The sequence below is a fragment of the Macaca mulatta genome, chromosome 1 (genome assembly GCF_049350105.2).
Source record: "Macaca mulatta isolate MMU2019108-1 chromosome 1, T2T-MMU8v2.0, whole genome shotgun sequence".
NCBI classification, from domain to species: domain Eukaryota; kingdom Metazoa; phylum Chordata; class Mammalia; order Primates; family Cercopithecidae; genus Macaca; species Macaca mulatta.
The window spans coordinates 16,088,200-16,106,455 of NC_133406.1; the positions used below are offsets into that span (position 1 = coordinate 16,088,200).

The 18,256-nt window shown below is 41.8% G+C and overlaps 1 protein-coding gene across 2 annotated transcripts in view; it reads right to left on the reverse strand.

Annotated features, from left to right (window-relative positions):
• NTPCR (nucleoside-triphosphatase, cancer-related) overlaps positions 1-17,574 on the reverse strand; it is a 28,978-nt gene extending 11,404 nt beyond the window's left edge. The window contains exons 1-3 of one of the 2 annotated variants that reach the window (XM_077993188.1): positions 17,467-17,574; positions 12,421-12,583; positions 11,171-11,267 (exon numbers count right to left, since the gene is read on the reverse strand). In XM_077993188.1, coding sequence (XP_077849314.1) covers positions 11,171-11,267; positions 12,421-12,583; positions 17,467-17,500 — 294 coding nt within the window. In that variant the 5' untranslated portion in view covers positions 17,501-17,574. 2 annotated transcript variants of the gene reach the window in all.
• Between the last annotated feature and the right edge of the window lie 682 nt (positions 17,575-18,256).

The window sequence follows — 18,256 nt, forward strand, 5'->3', positions numbered from 1 at the left end:
CCACCATAGTGTTTAACATGGTTTTATTTCTATATAAATTCAAGCAACTTTAAAGGGAAACAAAGAAATAAGTAAGTAAACATTCACCCCCTTTCCATTGTTCTAAATTGACAGAGACGCAGACTTAGAACAATAGGGGCCCAGGTTCGAAGATGGTCAGGAACCCCTCCCCAACCCCCGGTGTGGGGAGAGTCCTCATGAGCTCCCAGAGAAACTCCACCTGCAGCTGCTGGAGTAAGGAGTGTGTAAAAACTGTGGGTGGCTCTCAGCCACGTGGTCATCAACACGATGTACACACCATCTGGGGTGTACACACCATCTGGGGAGCACCCTTTCCTCCCCTCACAGCCTCTCCTCAGAGGGCAACCCAGGCAGCATTGCTTCCTAGGACCACACCTCAGTCCTATGTAACACACTAGCCTTCCTGGCTGCACCCCTCACAGGCTTCCACTTCAGCTGATTATACATGTTCAGTCACGAAGCGCACTTTTAGTTCTCCTGTTCCCGGAGAGAAGCTATTTCCCTAGATAGAGTCCTAAAATTGACCAGCCAGGGATCAGAGAAGCTACGAATAATTTTATAACTTTGGTTACACTCAGCTAGTTTGCTTTCCAGAAAGATTAGAGCAACAAATATCTTCGTACCAGTTATATCAGAGACCTGAAAAGAGTGTGATTTTTTTTGAGTCCTTTGTTTATTTTTATATATACTTTTAAAAATACAAAGAACATATAAATATAAAATAATTTCATTTAACCAAAATGCCAAACTGAGAGCAATCTAATCAAAGTGGTCTTTGCCTTATTCTGAATTATTTGCATAATAGATATTTCTAGTGGTATTAATGTTAATTTTAGGAGGACTGTTTGGACTGTTTTATTTTAATATCAGACACACAGACTAGCTCCTGAGCTCACCCATCTGGGATGGCAAGTACGGAAAGTCATGAAAGTGAATTAGAAGTGTCTGTCAGAAGGTAGGCAGCAAAACTGCAGCCCTTCCCCCAAACAGCAGCAAGTTGTGGGGAAGCAGAAAGGCAAATGGTGGTAACAGCAGCCATCTCTCAGTCAGCCCACAATTCCTCACCCACTGAAGTCATTAGCAAAAAGTACAGGACTCCGATCATATTTTATGTGTGTTTATTCCAAGCCTTCAAGTTTCATAATCCCTTTGCTGTCTGGTGGCTTATGGACTGTGAGTCTCCAGGGCACAGCCAGGACAAGCTGTCTAGACTGCCCAGTGGTGCCTGATAGCCTGGCCCTTCCCCAGTCAGGCATACTCTGGGCAGAAGCTGCTCCCCCGGACATGCCAGAGATCCTCACCCCGGCGCACAGACAGACTAGCTCTGAGGCTCTTCCTGGATGTCCTAAATGGCCTCTCGGGACTCAAACGGGCTTACCCACATGGTCACCTGACCAAAGAGTGCTTGAATAGTGCCCGTGAGGTTTTCCAAGCTATCTTCAGACTGAAATGACACCTACTGGCTGACAGTCAGCCCAGTGAGATGGAAAGCCCAGTACTCCTTGTCCTCCTCATGCTCTGAGCACTTGGTACTGGCCCAGACATTTGGGCTCCTGGGACTCCATGACAGATTATGACACCACTCTGGCCCCCAGCTCCCTGGCAAACACAAACCCAATTGTGATAGGAGGCTCCTCTCAAGGTACTGCCATCCATCACCTCAATTAACTCCTCAAGAAGACAATCACAGCTATTGCTCTGTTGAGCACCTCCTAGAAGCCAGGGACCAAGGCACTTTACAAGCATTACATTCGTCCTCTCAGCAACTTCACATAGCAGGTAACAGCATCTGTTTCACAGATGAGGAAATGAAATGAGGCATTAAGGGATTTACTCAAAAATCACTGAGAGCACAGTGACAGAGCTGGCGTCAAACCAGAGATCACCTGACTTGAAAGCTCTCTTCCATGCCCTGTGTGCAATACGCTTCCACACTTTCATTCTGAAATAAAGAACAGCATCTAGGAAATTGACCTAACCCTGGAGAAACTGCTTTCCCCTCCAATAAGAAGGAATAGCACTCTGGTGTTCAGGGATCTACAGAGGCATATGCACAAAACCTCAATTTATTTGGAGTAATCATATTGCTCTAAATTACTCAAAAAGAACTCATATTTTGGGCCTGAGAATAACATCACCAAAATCATTTCATCAACTATGGATAGCGAATGGCCCACAGCAGTAGGCAGATATGATAGAAAGTAAAAGGACTTCTCTCCTCTACCAGGAGCACATCCCCGTGCAGACGGTGGAAGAGCTATGACCAGGTATCCTGATATGTCCACCTTCCTGCCATTTCTTTATCACCTGACAGTGTTTACAAAAACCAAATTTAAAAACAAAAATTCACTTGCTTAGTAAAAATTTTCATCAATATGTAAGCTTTTGGTAAATGTTTGGTATCTCTGATACCTGATATCCTTTTCATTAGAAACTGCCTAGAGGAGAAAGAACTGATTGTTTTTGTTATAATAAAATGGTGATGGCTTTTCTAATGGGGAGGTAACCAGATACAAATAGAGAGAAGTACAGCTTAGAGTGGAAAAATGCTCAGCCATTATGGCTTTTTTTTAGTTCAGCTTCAATGTATAGTAATTTTATGTTTGTTAATTACTGCTCACCTTGCTGGAGAAAGTATTTCAAAAGAGAGTAGTTAAATTTGCTTGCCAATTAAGGCCTCAAGAGAAAATTATTTTTATCTTAAGATGATCTAATAAAGTTTAGATAAAATTAGAATTGGCTAGGGGCAATCTGATGAGGAGGATGTGCGTGGTCTCACACTATCTCCCCACTCACTGCTCATTAGTGTCAAAGAAAAAAATAGTAACTATACAGTGGAGAAATAGGACAATTCCTTGATCAGGTAATCAAAATTAATATTACTAAACATCACATGCCTCCAGATGAGCTACTCGAGAAGGACGCGTCACCACTTATGGAGTATTCCAGCTGAATCTGGTCACGAGGGAACATCAGAAAAACTCCAAAAGAGAAATGTTCTATTAAATTGGAACTACATTCTTTTTTTTTTTTTTTTTTGAGACGGAGTCATGCTCTGTCGCCCAGGCTGGAGTGCAGTGGCCGGATCTCAGCTCACTGCAAGCTCCGCCTCCCGGGTTCACGCCATTCTCCTGCCTCAGCCTCCCAAGTAGCTGGGACTACAGGCGCCCGCCACTTCGCCCGACTAGTGTTTTGTATTTTTTAGTAGAGACAGGGTTTCACCGTGTTAGCCAGGATGGTCTCGATCTCCTGACCTTGTGATCCGCCCGTCTCGGCCTCCCAAAGTGCTGGGATTACAGGCTTGAGCCACCGCGCCCGGCCTGGAACTACATTCTTTACAAATGTCAGTGTCCTAGAAGACAAAGAATGACTGTGGAAAGGTTCCAGATTAACAGAGGTTATGGAGATGTGACAACTAAGTGTAACATCTGACAATAGACTGGACATTGAACTGGAGGAAAAGAAATATTACAAAGAATATTAAGTCAACTGATGAAAATAAAACACTAATGACAGATTAAAGTATTTTTTCAAAGTAAGATTTACAGAGGTTGGTAACTGTATTGATTATGTAAAAGCATATCCTTATTTTTAGGAAAAATATACTGAACATTTAGGAGTAAAGTACCTTGATGATTGCAACATATTCTCAAATAGTCGCCCCCTTCCAGCTTATGTATTTATACACACACACACACACACACACACACTCACACACACACAGAGAGAGAGAGAGAGAATAAGCAAACAAGGCAAATGATAAACATAGGTGACTCTGGATAATGAGTATACAGGTGTTCTTGCACTATTCTTACTCTTACAACTTTCTCTAAGAGTAAAATTTTATCCAAATGAACTTAAAAAAATTATCAGTACAAAAAAAGAAAACACACATATATGTACTTTCTCAGTACCAGATTCAAGAAAACAACCAACTCACCCCGTATGAACTTCCTCCTAATGGAGTGTGGTTTTACACTGATATGCATGGGAGGCGAGAGAGAAGGAAGTGCTGGAAATGGGACAAAGTGAGTGAGGAAAAGGGAAAACGGCAACAGTTGACACAAACTCAACCCCAGTCCAGCTTAAGGGACATGCGACTTAAGAAGCATGCAACTTTTCTGTATTTCTTGAGAGTAGGCTGCAAGAAGAAAGACATGAAGGTGTCATAACCCAGGGCAAAAGCCTGCTTAGCGTCTAAATCCACAGAATCTCACCAACAATCAGAAATAATAAAGTCTCAGTCTCTGCTCAATAGAAATTATGAAGATTTGCCATGACGTATCTTGCAAAATGAACTGCAGAGTCAACCTCATACTGAATTTTCACTTCATTTTCCTAAGCTGATTCACTGTAGGAATGTCCTTACTGACAATTTAAAAACTGATTTTCTGTTTGCATCAGATAGCTTTTAATTTCCCTGGCTGATCCTGCATTATGGACTTGTAATACATGAGGTAGAGAAACAGAAGCTGAGGGAGAACAAAGAATCAAATGCCACATTTGCTAACGGCAATGACGGAAATTCTAGCAATGCTGAGGCGCTTGTCAATCTTTCAAGAATAGATCCTGACTAGAACTTGGTTTTTCTGCATTCTTTCTAAAGCCAAGTGGCCTGAAACACTATGGAACACTTCCAGGTCAAGAGTCTAAAAAAACAAAAACAAACACAAAATACTTTTCCCTAGACAGGAGTCCTCTCACCTTCAAAGGAAGTTTCTAAGATTTTCCAAAGCAGAGTCTATTTCAGAATCAAAAGTAGATACTGCTCTCAAAAACAATATACTTTAAAGCCTTATTTTAATCAAAACAGGAAAATACAAGGCTCAAACTATGTTGATTTTCCCTGGATGTTCTGATTTTAGCTTACTCTTCCTTTCACAGATCTTTGTAAAAGATGACACTGTTCGCCTGGAAAACAGGGCTCTGAGTAGATGTCCTTTGCTCTTTAAAACATTATAATCTATTGTCTCCATTTTGTGTGAGTAGGAGATATGTTGGAAATCAATAAAATGGTACATCTTACATTGCATCAAATTTTAATAAAGCATTCAGGGTAGCTGTCAAAAAGGCCATTATGAAAAAGGCCAGCATTATCTTATCAGCCTTTATCATTAGAAAACAGAAAAAAACAATCCTAATTCCAGTCGCACCAGAAAATAGGAAGGCCCTATGAATAACCTCACCAATAAAAATTTTAAAGAAATAAATGGAGAAAGAGAAACATATTTTTGGCTGTGGAGAATTAAGATTATCTGAAAAATTAAGATACCCGTTATGTCAAAATAGCTATAGTTCCGATCACTCCATATGACACTTTTTTTTTGATGGATAATAAAGTCTTGATTCTATAGTTCGCTCCAGCTCTACCACTTATGCAATCAGTGTGTCCCTGGGCAAGTAACTTTCCATTCTATGCCTCAGTTTCCTCATCTGTAAAATAGGAATATAATGATAGTGTTCTGAGGATTAAATGAGTTCACGCCTGGCACGTAGTTTGCACTCAATAATAGCTTACTACTACTAGTGCCACCATTATTACAGTTTCTGAACAAGGCCATTTTTTGAAGAAGAAAAATAAAAATGATTACCATGGTAATTAAAATACTATGGTACTGATGCAAGGATCAAACAGATCAATGGAAGAGAACAGATAACTCTGAAACACTACACATAAACACGCACACATAAATAGCTTTAATATAATTAAGCATAAAAACTAATTAGAAACGGGTTATTTAACAGTTTTAGTAAACTGGCTAAATATCTGGAAGAAAATCAGTTGAGAATCTCATAGCATATTACACTCAAGATAAATCCAAATGGATTGAAAACATAAATGTTTTAAAAAAGCATGCAGAAAAAGAAATATATAGGTAAAATTTTATATAAATTTGGAATAGGGATAGACTTTTCTCTATGTTGAAGGGAAAACAATCACCAAAGTGAAGTGCTAACCTGAGAAAAATAGAATCAATAATATAAAAAGGCTACCTGCTTTATAAAAGATCTATTTAAGCCCAAAGAAAATAAATGGGAAGAGCAATGGATGAACAATTTAAATTAAGGAAAACTTAATGAACAACTGAAAAACATTTAACCCCATTAGTAATTGAAAAATGCAAATCAAAACAAAGAGGTGTGTTGAAAATAAGCAGAGTGCTCAGGACTGGCAAAGTGCAGCAAGACAAGCACACTCACACCCTGACAGTGGGACACAAAGTCAACGCCGCACCATCAAGACCTTGAAGGTTCACACCCCACCAGCTCAGACTTCACCTTTTAGACCCTCCCCAGGGAAACAATCATGGTTAGAGAAAAGGACTCACGTATAAAGGGTGCTTTGTTGCAAGTTTACTTACAATGGTGATACAGAGCCTGAATGCCCAACACTGAGGGAGTAATTGTTAAATCAAAGATGAAAACTCATATCATGAAATAGGATGAAACCACTAAAATCTCCCAGCTTTGAAGATTAGCGTGTTGTGAGACCATTCCCATGGCCCTCAATCACATTAAGGGAAACACACCAAGCCTATGAAACTATATATAACATTTTCCCTGATGTTGAATGACTGAATAAATAAACCAGGTATACAAAAGGGGCAGAAACAAAATAAGCTAATATTGGCTAACTTAGTGATAAGATTATGAGTTATTCACATTGTATTTTTATTTTTATTTTACATTTTTTATAATTTTTTTAACCGTGAATATCTAGAACTTGAAAACTCAGGAAAATAACAAATGGTGACAAATAAGGAAAGAATTAACTCATGGAATGAAAAAAAAATTAACAGTCAACCCTACTAAAGGCTTTCCAAAAACCAAAAACCAGTCTAGAACGCTTTCCACACACACTCTATTTTTCTTTATGTCTCACGAGCGACCATGATGCTCAGGCTCCATTCCTGTCTAAAGAAACGTAACCAGGCTGGGCGCAGTGGCTCACACCTGCAATCCCAGCACTTTGGGAGGCCAAGGCCGGTGAATCACGAGGGCAGGAGTTCGAGACCAGCCTGGCCAAGATGGTGAAACCCTGTCTCTACTAAAAATACAAAAATTAGCTGGGCACAGTGGCAGATGCCTGTAATCCCAGCTACTCAGGAGGCTGAGGCACAAGAATCGCTTGAACCCGGGATGTGGAGGTCGCAGTGAGCTGAGATGGCGCCACTGCACCCTAGCCTGGGCAACAGAGCAAGACTGTCTCAAAAAAAAAAAAAAAAAAGACAAGAAAAGAAAAGAGAAAGAAAAAAGAAACACAACCAGAGCAGCTTTGCAAGGTGGACCTGGGTTGTGCCTAGGCCTCCCGAGCCTACCCCTCACCTGGAGCTGCTCTTCAGCTCCCGGTTTTTTTTGTGTGTTTTTTTTTTTGAGGTGGAGTCTTATTCTGTCACCCAGGCTGGAATGCAATGGCGCCATCTTAGCTCACTGCAACCTCTGCCTCCGGGGTTCAAGCGATTCTCCTGCCTCAGCCTCCTGAGTAGCTGGGACTACAGGCGTGTACCACCATACCCAGCTGATTTTTGTTTTTGTTTTTGTTTTTAGTAGATACTGGGTTTCACCATATTGGCCAGGCTGGTCTCAAACTCCTGGCCTGAAGTGATCTGCTCGCCTCAGACTCCCAAAGAGCTGGGATTACAGGCATGAGCCGCTGCAACCAGTCCTAGCCACATCCTTACTTCCCCATCTGCAAACAGGCATAGCCCTGCTTGATCTAATTAGAGAAGTACTGTTTTCTTATTTTTTGTAGTATTAACACACACACACACACACACACACACACACACACACACACACCCCTCAAACTATCTTTCACTCATACATAGTGATACTTCTTACACACAATGGATATCTTATTGGAATTTGTGTTTTCATAGATCCCAGCACTATGAACACTGTGTCCCTTTATAAAGGGTTTCTAACATTTCCAGTTTACTTGGTTGTTTTCATTGCCAGTGTCAAAAATGGTCAGTTTATACTCCCCAGTTTTGTTGCCTAATTATTTTAACTGATATTCTTTTCATTTTTTTCTTTAGTATAAAGACAAAACACTAATTCCTATTCCTTTCTTCATTCCCATAAAATATATAAGATGGGAGAAAAATTTCTGCTCCAGAAAAGAAATCCATGACCCTGACTGGGTAAGAATCCTGTATTAGTCCATTTTCACACTGCTATAACTACCTGAGACTGGATAATTTATAAACAAAAGAGGTGTAATTGACTCACAGTTTCGCATGGTTGGGGAGGCCTCAGGAAACTTACAATCATGGTGGAAGGCGGAGGGAAAGCAAGGATATTCTTCACATGGCAGCAGGAGAGAGAGGGAGTGTGGGGGAAACCACCACTTTTAAAACCACTGGATCTCATGAGAACTCCCTCACTATCAGGAGAACAGCACAGGGGAAATCCCCACCATGATCTAATCACCTCCTACCAGGTCCCTCCTTTCACATATGGGAATTACAATTCAAGATGAGATTTGGGTGGGGATACAGAGCAAAACCATATCAAATCCCCTGCCAGGAACTTTTTCTACATGGAATGTACACGTCTGCATTTGGCAATCAGAATATTAAAAGTTGGGACAAGTCTGTATTTCTTTATTTTTTAATTAAAAAACAGATTCATGCTCTGATCTGGTCAGCATATGATCTCTTATATAATCTTGCAGCTAGACACTAAACACCTGTGCAAACGCTTCTCCCAGGATTTGGTCTACTCTGCCTGAGCAGGGTAAGTAAAAAATTCTTTGTATTGACCCAGTCAGCTCCTAAAAGCAGAATGTTCACTTGGAATTTCATTTGAAGTATTTCACTTGCCTTTTGAACATTTAAGTAGAGAGGAATGTATGTGATGGGAAAACAACTAAAAAGAAAAGTATCATGTTCTCTGCTCCCGCACAACACAGCAGCCACAAGAGTCACCAGCACAGGAACTGAGGGAAAGTTCCAAGAGGAAGGAATTAGGGAAGAAGGAGGTGGGAGGAGGAAACAGGGTATAGGAAGAAAAGGAGAACTTGGTGGATTCTAAGAAACACAACCCCCTGCTGAAACAGACCATAAGATACCACCAGCCCTCTGAGATTACAGGATATCCTCAGAGGCTATAGCTAAAATCTTCAGCAGCCTTTGGGCAATCACCATTACATACTTCAGCCGAGCTCTGAATGTCAAGGAGCAGAGAGGCAAAGAACTGGGAAGATAGTGTGCTCACCAAAAAATATGGCAAGTGCCAAGGGCCTCAGGCTGGCATGTGTGGGAAGTCTGAGTGAACCCGTGTGGCTGAAGAATGGCAAGATGAGGTCAGAGGTTAGTAAGGCCAGATACCACAGGGCTACAGGGTCTTCTAGGCCATTGAAAGGACCTTGGACTTTATTCTTGGTGCCACAGAAACCTCTGGATGGTTTATAATTGGTTTTTGAGACAGGTCTGTATCATTTAATTTTCACAAATCAAAGTATTAAGTCTGTAATAGATTAAATGACACTCACATTCCTTAACATGGTCCACAGAGCCCTGCATCTCATGGCCCCCACCTCACCAAACTTACCTTCTTCACCTGCTCCTGCTCCAGGGCTCTGAGGTCTTAATGTATCTGTTCCTGCCATTCAGAATATTCTCCCTAGAGCTCCCCACCCTGACACATATGAATACCCCGACACTAACTCTCTCTCCAGTGCCCTCTCACCTGTTCCTTTCTGTTTAAATGTCATCTTCTCAGAACTCTTTTCTGGTTCCTTGGTCTAAAGTCAGTTCTTCCTGTCCCTCCCCACAGCACCCTGTTCTTTCCTTCACAGCATTAATGACAATGACAAGTATAAATTTACTGAGTGTCTGCCTTTTACACTAGACAGTTTTGAGAGAGTAGAAAACATGTCTGTTTTGTTCATGACTGTATATGGAGTACTTGATAAATATCTGATAAATAGATACATAAAACAATACATAATAAAACAAAAGTTGGTTATTTGAAAATATCATCTAAATTGACAAACTTTTAGACTGACCAAGAAAAAAATAGAAGATTTAAATAACTAAAATAAAGAATGAAAGAAGTGACAATACCACCAATCTTACAAAGTAAAAAGCATGGGTGAATCTATGAACAACTGTATGTCAACAACTTAGATACTTCAGATGAAATGGACAAATTACTAAAAGGTACAAATTACCACAACTAATTCAACAAAAAATACAAAATCAACAGACCTATAAGAAGAGATTGAATTGGTAATTTAAAAGCTTCTCACCAAGAAAAACCTAGCCCACATGGCTTCTCTAGTGAATTCTATCAATCATTCAAAGAAAAATCAATACCAATCATCCACAAACTCTTCCAAAAATTAGAAGAGAAGGAAACACTTCCTAACTCCATGAGACTAGTACAAACCTGATACCAAAACTAACCAACAATATCCCAAGAAAAGAAAGCTACAGACCACAACTTTTGTGAATAAAGATGCAGAAATCCTCAACAAAATATGCCTGAGTAAACTCTATACAAATAAGACACAGTTAACATCATACATAATGGTGAAAGACTAAATACTTTCTAAGATTAGGAGTAAGACAAGGATGTCTACTCTCACCACTTTTATTCAGTGTTGGACTGGAGGTTCTAGCCAGGGTAATTAGGCAAGCGAATGAAATAAAAGGCATTCCAAGTAGAAAGAAAGAAGCCGTAAGATGTCAATAGTGTTTTTCTTTTTTGAAAAAGGTAATATAATAATATAATGTGTTAACTGCTTACAGTACTTGGCAGGCATTCAATAACAACTGGCTATTATGTTCATATAATGACATTTTCTCTTCCTAAATGTTTGTTGTGCTATGAAACCAGGTTAAGATATGACTGTGAGAAGACAGAGGAAAGACCTGTCTTTGGGAATTGGTACCTGGGCATTAAGAGCCTTTCCAAAATAAAATATTTATATGTACTGCACTTATAGGAATTTACTTGTAGCTCAGAGTGATAGCAAATTATGTTGTTTATCCTTATTAAGACTCAATCACCTGATGACTTTGCAACTGTAAAATGCAAAACCGGGACCTTTAAGAGCAAAAGGCATTCTGTTTCCATGGCCAGCAACTCCCACAATGCACTAGGAGCAGATGGGTTCAAAAAGCAGAAACCACGTACTCACATTCCTCAAGACGGGGAGTGCCAACTGCTCAAAAGAAGTCATATCAACCACATACTGCCCAACTCGGCATTCACGTTTTCCAGGTGGAGGCTCTAACCTGAAGGAAAAGACATTGTGTTCTTTGTCAAAAAACTCCTGTATTGATTTCTGGTTTTTAGCTGCTCCACTGAGCCTCTGGCATTCCACATACGCTAAATCATCCTTTAAATTTTTCATCCTTAAAAATGAAAAACACAAAATGCGGTGGTCTGCTGCCGAGACCAGCTCGGTCGGGGAGACCCTAACCCAGCGGTGCTAGAGGAATTAAACACACACAGAAATATAGAGGTGGGGAGTGGGAAATCAGGGGTCTCACAGCCTTCAGAGCTGAGAGCCTCAAACAGAGATTTACCCACATATTTATTAACAGCAAGTCAGTGATAAGCATTGTTTCTATAGATTATAGATTAACTAAAAGTATTCCTTGTGGGAAATAAAGGGATGGGCTGAAATAAAGGGATGGGCTCTGGCTAGTTATCTGCAGCAGGAGCATGTCCTTAAGACACAGATCGCTCATGCTATTGTTTGGGGTTTAAGAACGCCTTTAAGGGGTTTTCCACTCTGGATGGGTCAGGTGTTCCTTGCCCTCATTCTGGTAAACCCACAACCTTCCAGCGTGGGCGTCATGGCCATCATGAACATATCACAGTGCTGCAGAGATTTTGTTTATGGCCAGTTTTGGGGCCAGGTTATGGCCATATTTGGGGGGGCCTGTTCCCAACAGTCTGCAAAGCTGATCAGGTTTTCTCTGCTTTGAACAGAGCTACCCTAAGCGTCCACACCTCCAACAATGGGCCTTGCAGTTACGGCAGGGCTATCTCTTAAGGTCCAAGCAGCTACTACATCAACAGTCTTTGAAAAGTGGCACCAGAAACAGGACTAAGAATTATAAAGTGAGAGGAGTTTATGACTTGGTGAATAAGTTTTAAGTAAAATATCACTTTCTTATACTTTTTTCATGTGATGGCTTCATTCTGTTTTCTGTCTCTGAGAAATCCCTAAAGGCCCAAGATTCTTGAGGATAGATGAGATCACTGGGCTCAACCCTGTGCCCAGGGAGAAACTCAGTCTAAAGGGAAAGCAGATAGGCATCCAAGGACCCAACAGAGTATCTGCTTTCGGTGAATTTAGCTCTTGTTGAAAAGCTCCCAAAGCACAGATGGAAAAGGGAGGTTAGATAATAAAACACCACAGAAATGAAAAATCAGTACCCAACTCTCGATAAAGGCCCCCGGGTTCCGGACAGCGTGACGACATCGAATCCTATTCTTCTCCCTCCCTGTCTGACTTCTTCTGTATAAAATCCATCGACAGGCACACCAGAGGATTTTAAAACCTCACTGGCTTTCTGGATCAATGTTGTTTTTCCAACCCCTAAAATAAAAAAAAAAAAAGAAAAAAAGCCCATTAGGAAACATTCCCTTACTAGAGCACACACAGCCCTTGCGGACTCTGAGACAGCAATTACGGTGGGTAGAGAAATGGGCTGTAAGTGGATTTATGAATATGAACTTCAATTTAATTTTGATTGCTCCAGGTGTTAAAAATGATTAATTTCAAGTAGAAACAAGCATAATAAAAACAAGGATGATATCTTGAGGTTTATTTTTAAATTGTGAAACACTGTTAATTTTGTCACATACACAATCCCAGAATCAACTGAGTGGTTCCTGATGATATTCTCACGTGCCATTTGCATCCTGTGAAATGGTTTACAGTTTCCATTTTTCTGCCCGGGAAGTAACACTGCTCACACTTGAGTCAGGGGCTGGGAATTTAAGATTTCAGCTTTCAAGAGATTACAAATGGACCTACACTTAACAGTGGGAAAATCAATTTGTTCCTCCTTGGACTTACATTGCTGTAACTCCTGAAAATGTGTCTCTTAAATACCATTAGCATCCCTGTTAATGGTCACTTTCAAACTTTTTCATAACAGCAAGCCTATCAGGTTGGCAACTCCTTCCAACATCATCTTCTCCAGGGTCTGTAAGCATTTCTTCACCTTTATCCCCCACACCTTCCCCAATTTGAACCTATGCACCTCCGCCCCCTTATCCTCCCCACCTTGATCCTTCCTTTCCATCCACCCTGGCCAGCTGACTACTCTGATGAACTCATGGGTTTATAAGCACCAACAGGTGCTACCAAATACAGTAATACTAATCACTGACATTATGGAGCCAGACACTGTTCTAGCACACTTCGGAAGCATTTTCTTGGTTAAGTCCTTGCAACCATGCTCGGAGGCAATTACCATGTTTATGCATAGTTTACAGATGAAGAAACTGAGGCACACAGTGGTTAGGTATTTTACCCAAGGCTATACCCCTTATAAGGACCATACCTTTCAACATGGGCCTTTACCTGTTACCATGACTTTTTAAAATATGAGTCTTGTTCCCAATATGGATTTAAGTAAACGGCATCATGACTACCCTACAATGGAAAGAGAAAACTCCCAGCATGTCTGCAAGTGAGCTATTTTGAGATACTACAGAGTTGCAAATCATGCTATTTCTAAGACTACCCACTCTTTTAAGCCTCCTTGACATAAAATATGATCCATTATTCTTATTTAATGTATCTATCTTCACACTTCACATTAAAATAATGGCACCTGGCTTTCTGGAACATGAACAGCAACCCAAGAGGATTCTGGCTACAGTGAGCCACAGTGAGCATGCGGCTGGTAGAACTGTGGAGAACATAAAATGATGAAATTCTAATCCAGCCCTGGCCCTCAGTAACAACTGCTTTAGGAGAGTCACTAAAGAATCTGTTTCATGCAAGTAATGGCACTGCTGAATGTGTAAGCTGGTACTCCTTTTCTGAAGGGCAATTTCAATGTGCCTACCACAGCACCCTGCAGTTCATGACCAGGAATTCATCCTCAGGAAACAACATCAACAGTACAAAACGTGTGAAACGGGACATTCACTGCACCGTTCTTTGTAATAGCATAACACTGAAAACAACCTAAATGTTGATTAGTAAGAGAATGCTAACTCATGGCACCACGCATACAATAGCACATAAATACACAGGAATACCATGCAGCCATTAAAAAATATACCGCTTATGTGTATTTATTAGCATGGAAAATAGACCACAGTGTATGAAAATAATATATGAAAAAAGCAGGTTAATAGCAGAAACCATTCCATTATGTTTTTTTAAAAAATGGTCAAGTACGTATGTGTCTACAGAAAAAAAAAAATATCAAGAATACAGAACAAAGATTTACAATGTTCATTTCTGTATGTTGAAATTCCCTGTGATTGTCACTTTCTTCCTTAAAACTTTTTTTTTTTAATTCTTATCCTGAATGGTTCTTACTCTTATCCTAACAAAAAACGCTGTTTATATTTTGAAAAAGGTAAAATGGAGCAATGGTAACTATTCCTGTTCACAAAGGGTATACTCTGGGGACTGGAGCAATGGTAACTATTCCTGTTCACAAAGGGTATACTCTGGGGACTGTATGTTGTGTAGAACATAGTACACCAACAAATAGGAAGCATTAGGGCAAAGTCCCTTTCGGCTTCTTCAGCTCTAGGAATCTTCTTTCAGTTAATTTTTTCTTCATTAATTAAGCTGCTACCCCAGTGCTGTCTGGATAAGAAATGATCTCTGCTTCAGGAGACCTCGAGATGGTAGCTGTATACCAGGCACAAACAGATCTGAAAGCTCTGGAATTATTTTGGTTCTGGTTCTCTCCTAAGCAAATCCTCAGATAAAGATTCAAGTGCAGGTAGTTTAACCTGGGCAGTGACAACATGATGGACTGGTAGGGAAGAAATTCAGAAAGGGAAGGGAAGGACACCAGCATGAGGTGCACTATCAAGCAAGTTCCACTGGGGGCAGCTGGAGCTTCATCCCACTGGGGAATCCTAAGGGACAAGTCAGGGCAAGTGGCTCAGTTATCCTGTCTGAGGAGTGAGGAAGTAGGGAATTTATCAACTAACTTTCACCAATCACTGGTTGAAGGCTAATCCCAGTGCACAGGAATTCCCTGGCTCTTCTGGCCTGCTCTGTGTGCAGGCCAAGTGGGCTCCAGGGACCAGAGAAAGCCCTCCAAGATGAGTCACAGGTACAGACAGTTGGAAATCGGAAAAAATGCTAAGTGCCAGGGACACTAAGAGGATATGCAACGAAAAGTGACCTCTTTGCGAGGAGACTTTACCTGATGGTCTGAACATGTTGAGAAGGCAGAAAGAAACTAGGCAAATAAAAATACCAGACAATAACTCCTAATGGGGAAAAAAAGTTGTGCGTAAAAGGAAAAAAAGAAAAAAAGAAAAATTAGAGGGCATGGGGGTTCATGCCTGTAGTACTAGCTACTAGGGAGGCTGAGGTGGGAAGATGGTTTGAGTCTGGGAGGTGGAGGCTGCAGTGAGCCAAGATTGTGTCACTGCACTCCAACCTGGGCAACAGAGAGAGAGCTTGTCTCAAAAAAAAAAAAAAAAAAAGAAGGAAAAGAAAGATGGGTAAGGTGGCTCACACTTATAATCCCAGTATTTTGGGAGACCCAGGTGGGAGGATCATTTGAGGCTAGGAGTTGGAGATCAGCCTGGGTAACATAACAAGAGACAGGTCTCTACAAAAAAACAAAAATTACCCGGGTGTGGTGACATGCGCTTCTAGTCCCAGCTATTCAGGAGGTTGAAGCGGGAGGATCACTTAAGCCTAGGGAGTTTGAGAATGCAGTGAGCTTTAATTGTTTCACTGCACTCCAGCCTGGGTGATAGAGCAAGATCCTGTCTCTAAAATAAATAAATAAATGGAAGATAAACGATAGATTATTATGTGGCTCTGTTGTGATTATCTTTACATGGCCATAATACTATAAACATTGACTAATGTAAGTTACATTGTAACTACATTAAGAAGAGGAGGAGAAAAGACAAAGGTGTGTGAATTTGAGGACAGGTTTAAGAGAGCTACACTGTAGAATCTGAGTCTTTCAACTACCTGTAGATAAGACTTTGATAAAGAAAGGAGAAGCAAGAACCACCACCAATACAATCACGGTAACAGGACACCTCCATTATAAAACACACAGATGCCTTGGGGTCAACCTGCTGAGTATCAAACTGCATTCCAAGTTTCAAATAAAGGACCGACAAACCAACTTTCAGAAAACAGTTCTTTGCAGTACTTAGGAGTGACTTTAGATAGCAGGCATTTCTCAAACCACCCTCCTCCTCCTCCTCACCCTCTGCTCCCCATCTCCCCCATCCAATGCCTGATAAAATTCCAAAGTCTGCAATATTAGCTGTAGCCTTTGCTACTTACGGCTAAACATAATCATTAAAATAAAGTGAAAGAGAATTCTAGATCCAGGGTTACGGCCTTTGATACCTGAACCCACAATAAACTTCAAAATTAGATTTGCCTTAAAAAGCAGCTGAAATCACTCTCTCCACTCTTAGCACGTCTTTCTTGTTTTTAGCCTATCTGATGCGACCACCACCATCCTACCTGTCCTTTTTAGTAATGCTTGATAAATGGGTCGCGCCTTGATTTAAAAGCATCTCCTCCTACACCTCTCATCTGACCTCAACGCTATCCCACTTCTCAGATGAGAACTCCACAGGCCACAGGGTTGAGGGATCTGACAGACGTCAGGAGGGGACAGCGACAGGAACAAGCAAGCGTGTCTAAGAAGGGCTCCTGTAGGTACCAAAGCTTCTCCACCTGCTGCCTCAGCTGTGGTGGGAATTCGTGGGGATGGAGACGGGGATGGCGTGGGGGGATGAACTCCGATGGGAAAGAAAGGTTACAACTTCAGCTTTGCTCTCCTCCAACTAAAATTTACCATGTTTTTGCACGATGAATGTAGCAAAGACCCACAGTAAGGAAGTACCTGTGACTACCAATAGAAATCAGACATCTCCACTTCACATCACGGTTGCTGCAGATCTCTTGAAATACCATTTGTGCAGACCACAACGTCAACACTAAAGTAAGGAGTTACCGCTGCCGCTGGCCCCTGCGGTTTCAGCCCTTCATCAAGAAGCCGGCCTAGGACCCTTCACAAGTGTGTTCTAATCCTTTAGGCCCTACGTCTTTTAAATCACGTTTTCCAGGAAGGAGTACAAACTCTTCAGACTACCAAGCCCGCCATTTAAATTGGGAACTTCAGAGGCCGGAGCCCTGGAGCCGGGGTCCGTCCCCGACAGCACAGGGTCGCCCCCAGCCCGCGCGCCCCCACCCCCTTGGCCTCTCGGAGGTGGGGATCCCCGCAGGGTTACCTGGGGGCCCTGTTAGGAACACGTGCCGGGCCATGCGGGGGCGGGGGCAGGGGTTGCGGTCTGGGTACCAGTCCGGGTTGGGGTCGCTACTCAGCTCAGGTCCGGACTAGGGTCGCGATTCAGGACCCGCCCACCGCGTGTCGCAGTCCCCGCCCCCAAGCGGTACTTCGACCGGAAGCACCGCCCTCAAGACCACGCATGCGCCTTCTACCACGTCCTCGATCCGCGCCTGCGTACTCAACCCTCGGCATTTCTGCGTCTGCGGCGGCAGTTCCTAAAAGCGGAGCGGGTTGTGCGGTCTCTAAGTTTTATGCTGGGTTCCGGGCTTTTGTGGGGTATTTGCAGAGATAAGTGCGTGAGAACGTCAGTTATTAAACTGTTGCTGCTTCAAGTGAGCGCCATCACCCAGGTTCTGCCCCTTGCCTCCGGACCTAGGAGCTGAAATTGCCCAAGGCTGCGGGGACAGCCCTTTTGTAGAAGGTTTGTGACCTGGAAGCATTCCTCAAAGGGGGATGCCATGTTAATGACTCCAACCTTGTTCTCAGCCATTCCTGCAGAATAGAATCAGCTGGGGAGTTTTAAACTTGTTCTGATGCCTGGGTTTCACCTGCAGTAACAAGGGATGTCTTCTGACAAAATTACAAGTTTAGTTTAAAGATCTAATTGGCTTATATTTAGGATCTAGAACCGGAAATAGATCATTCCATTAAAGCAAGTAGAGTGTTCCAGTAAGCTGCGCAGAGGAGGCTGGCTTTATGGGCAAAAAAAGGCTGAAGAAAAAACAACAACG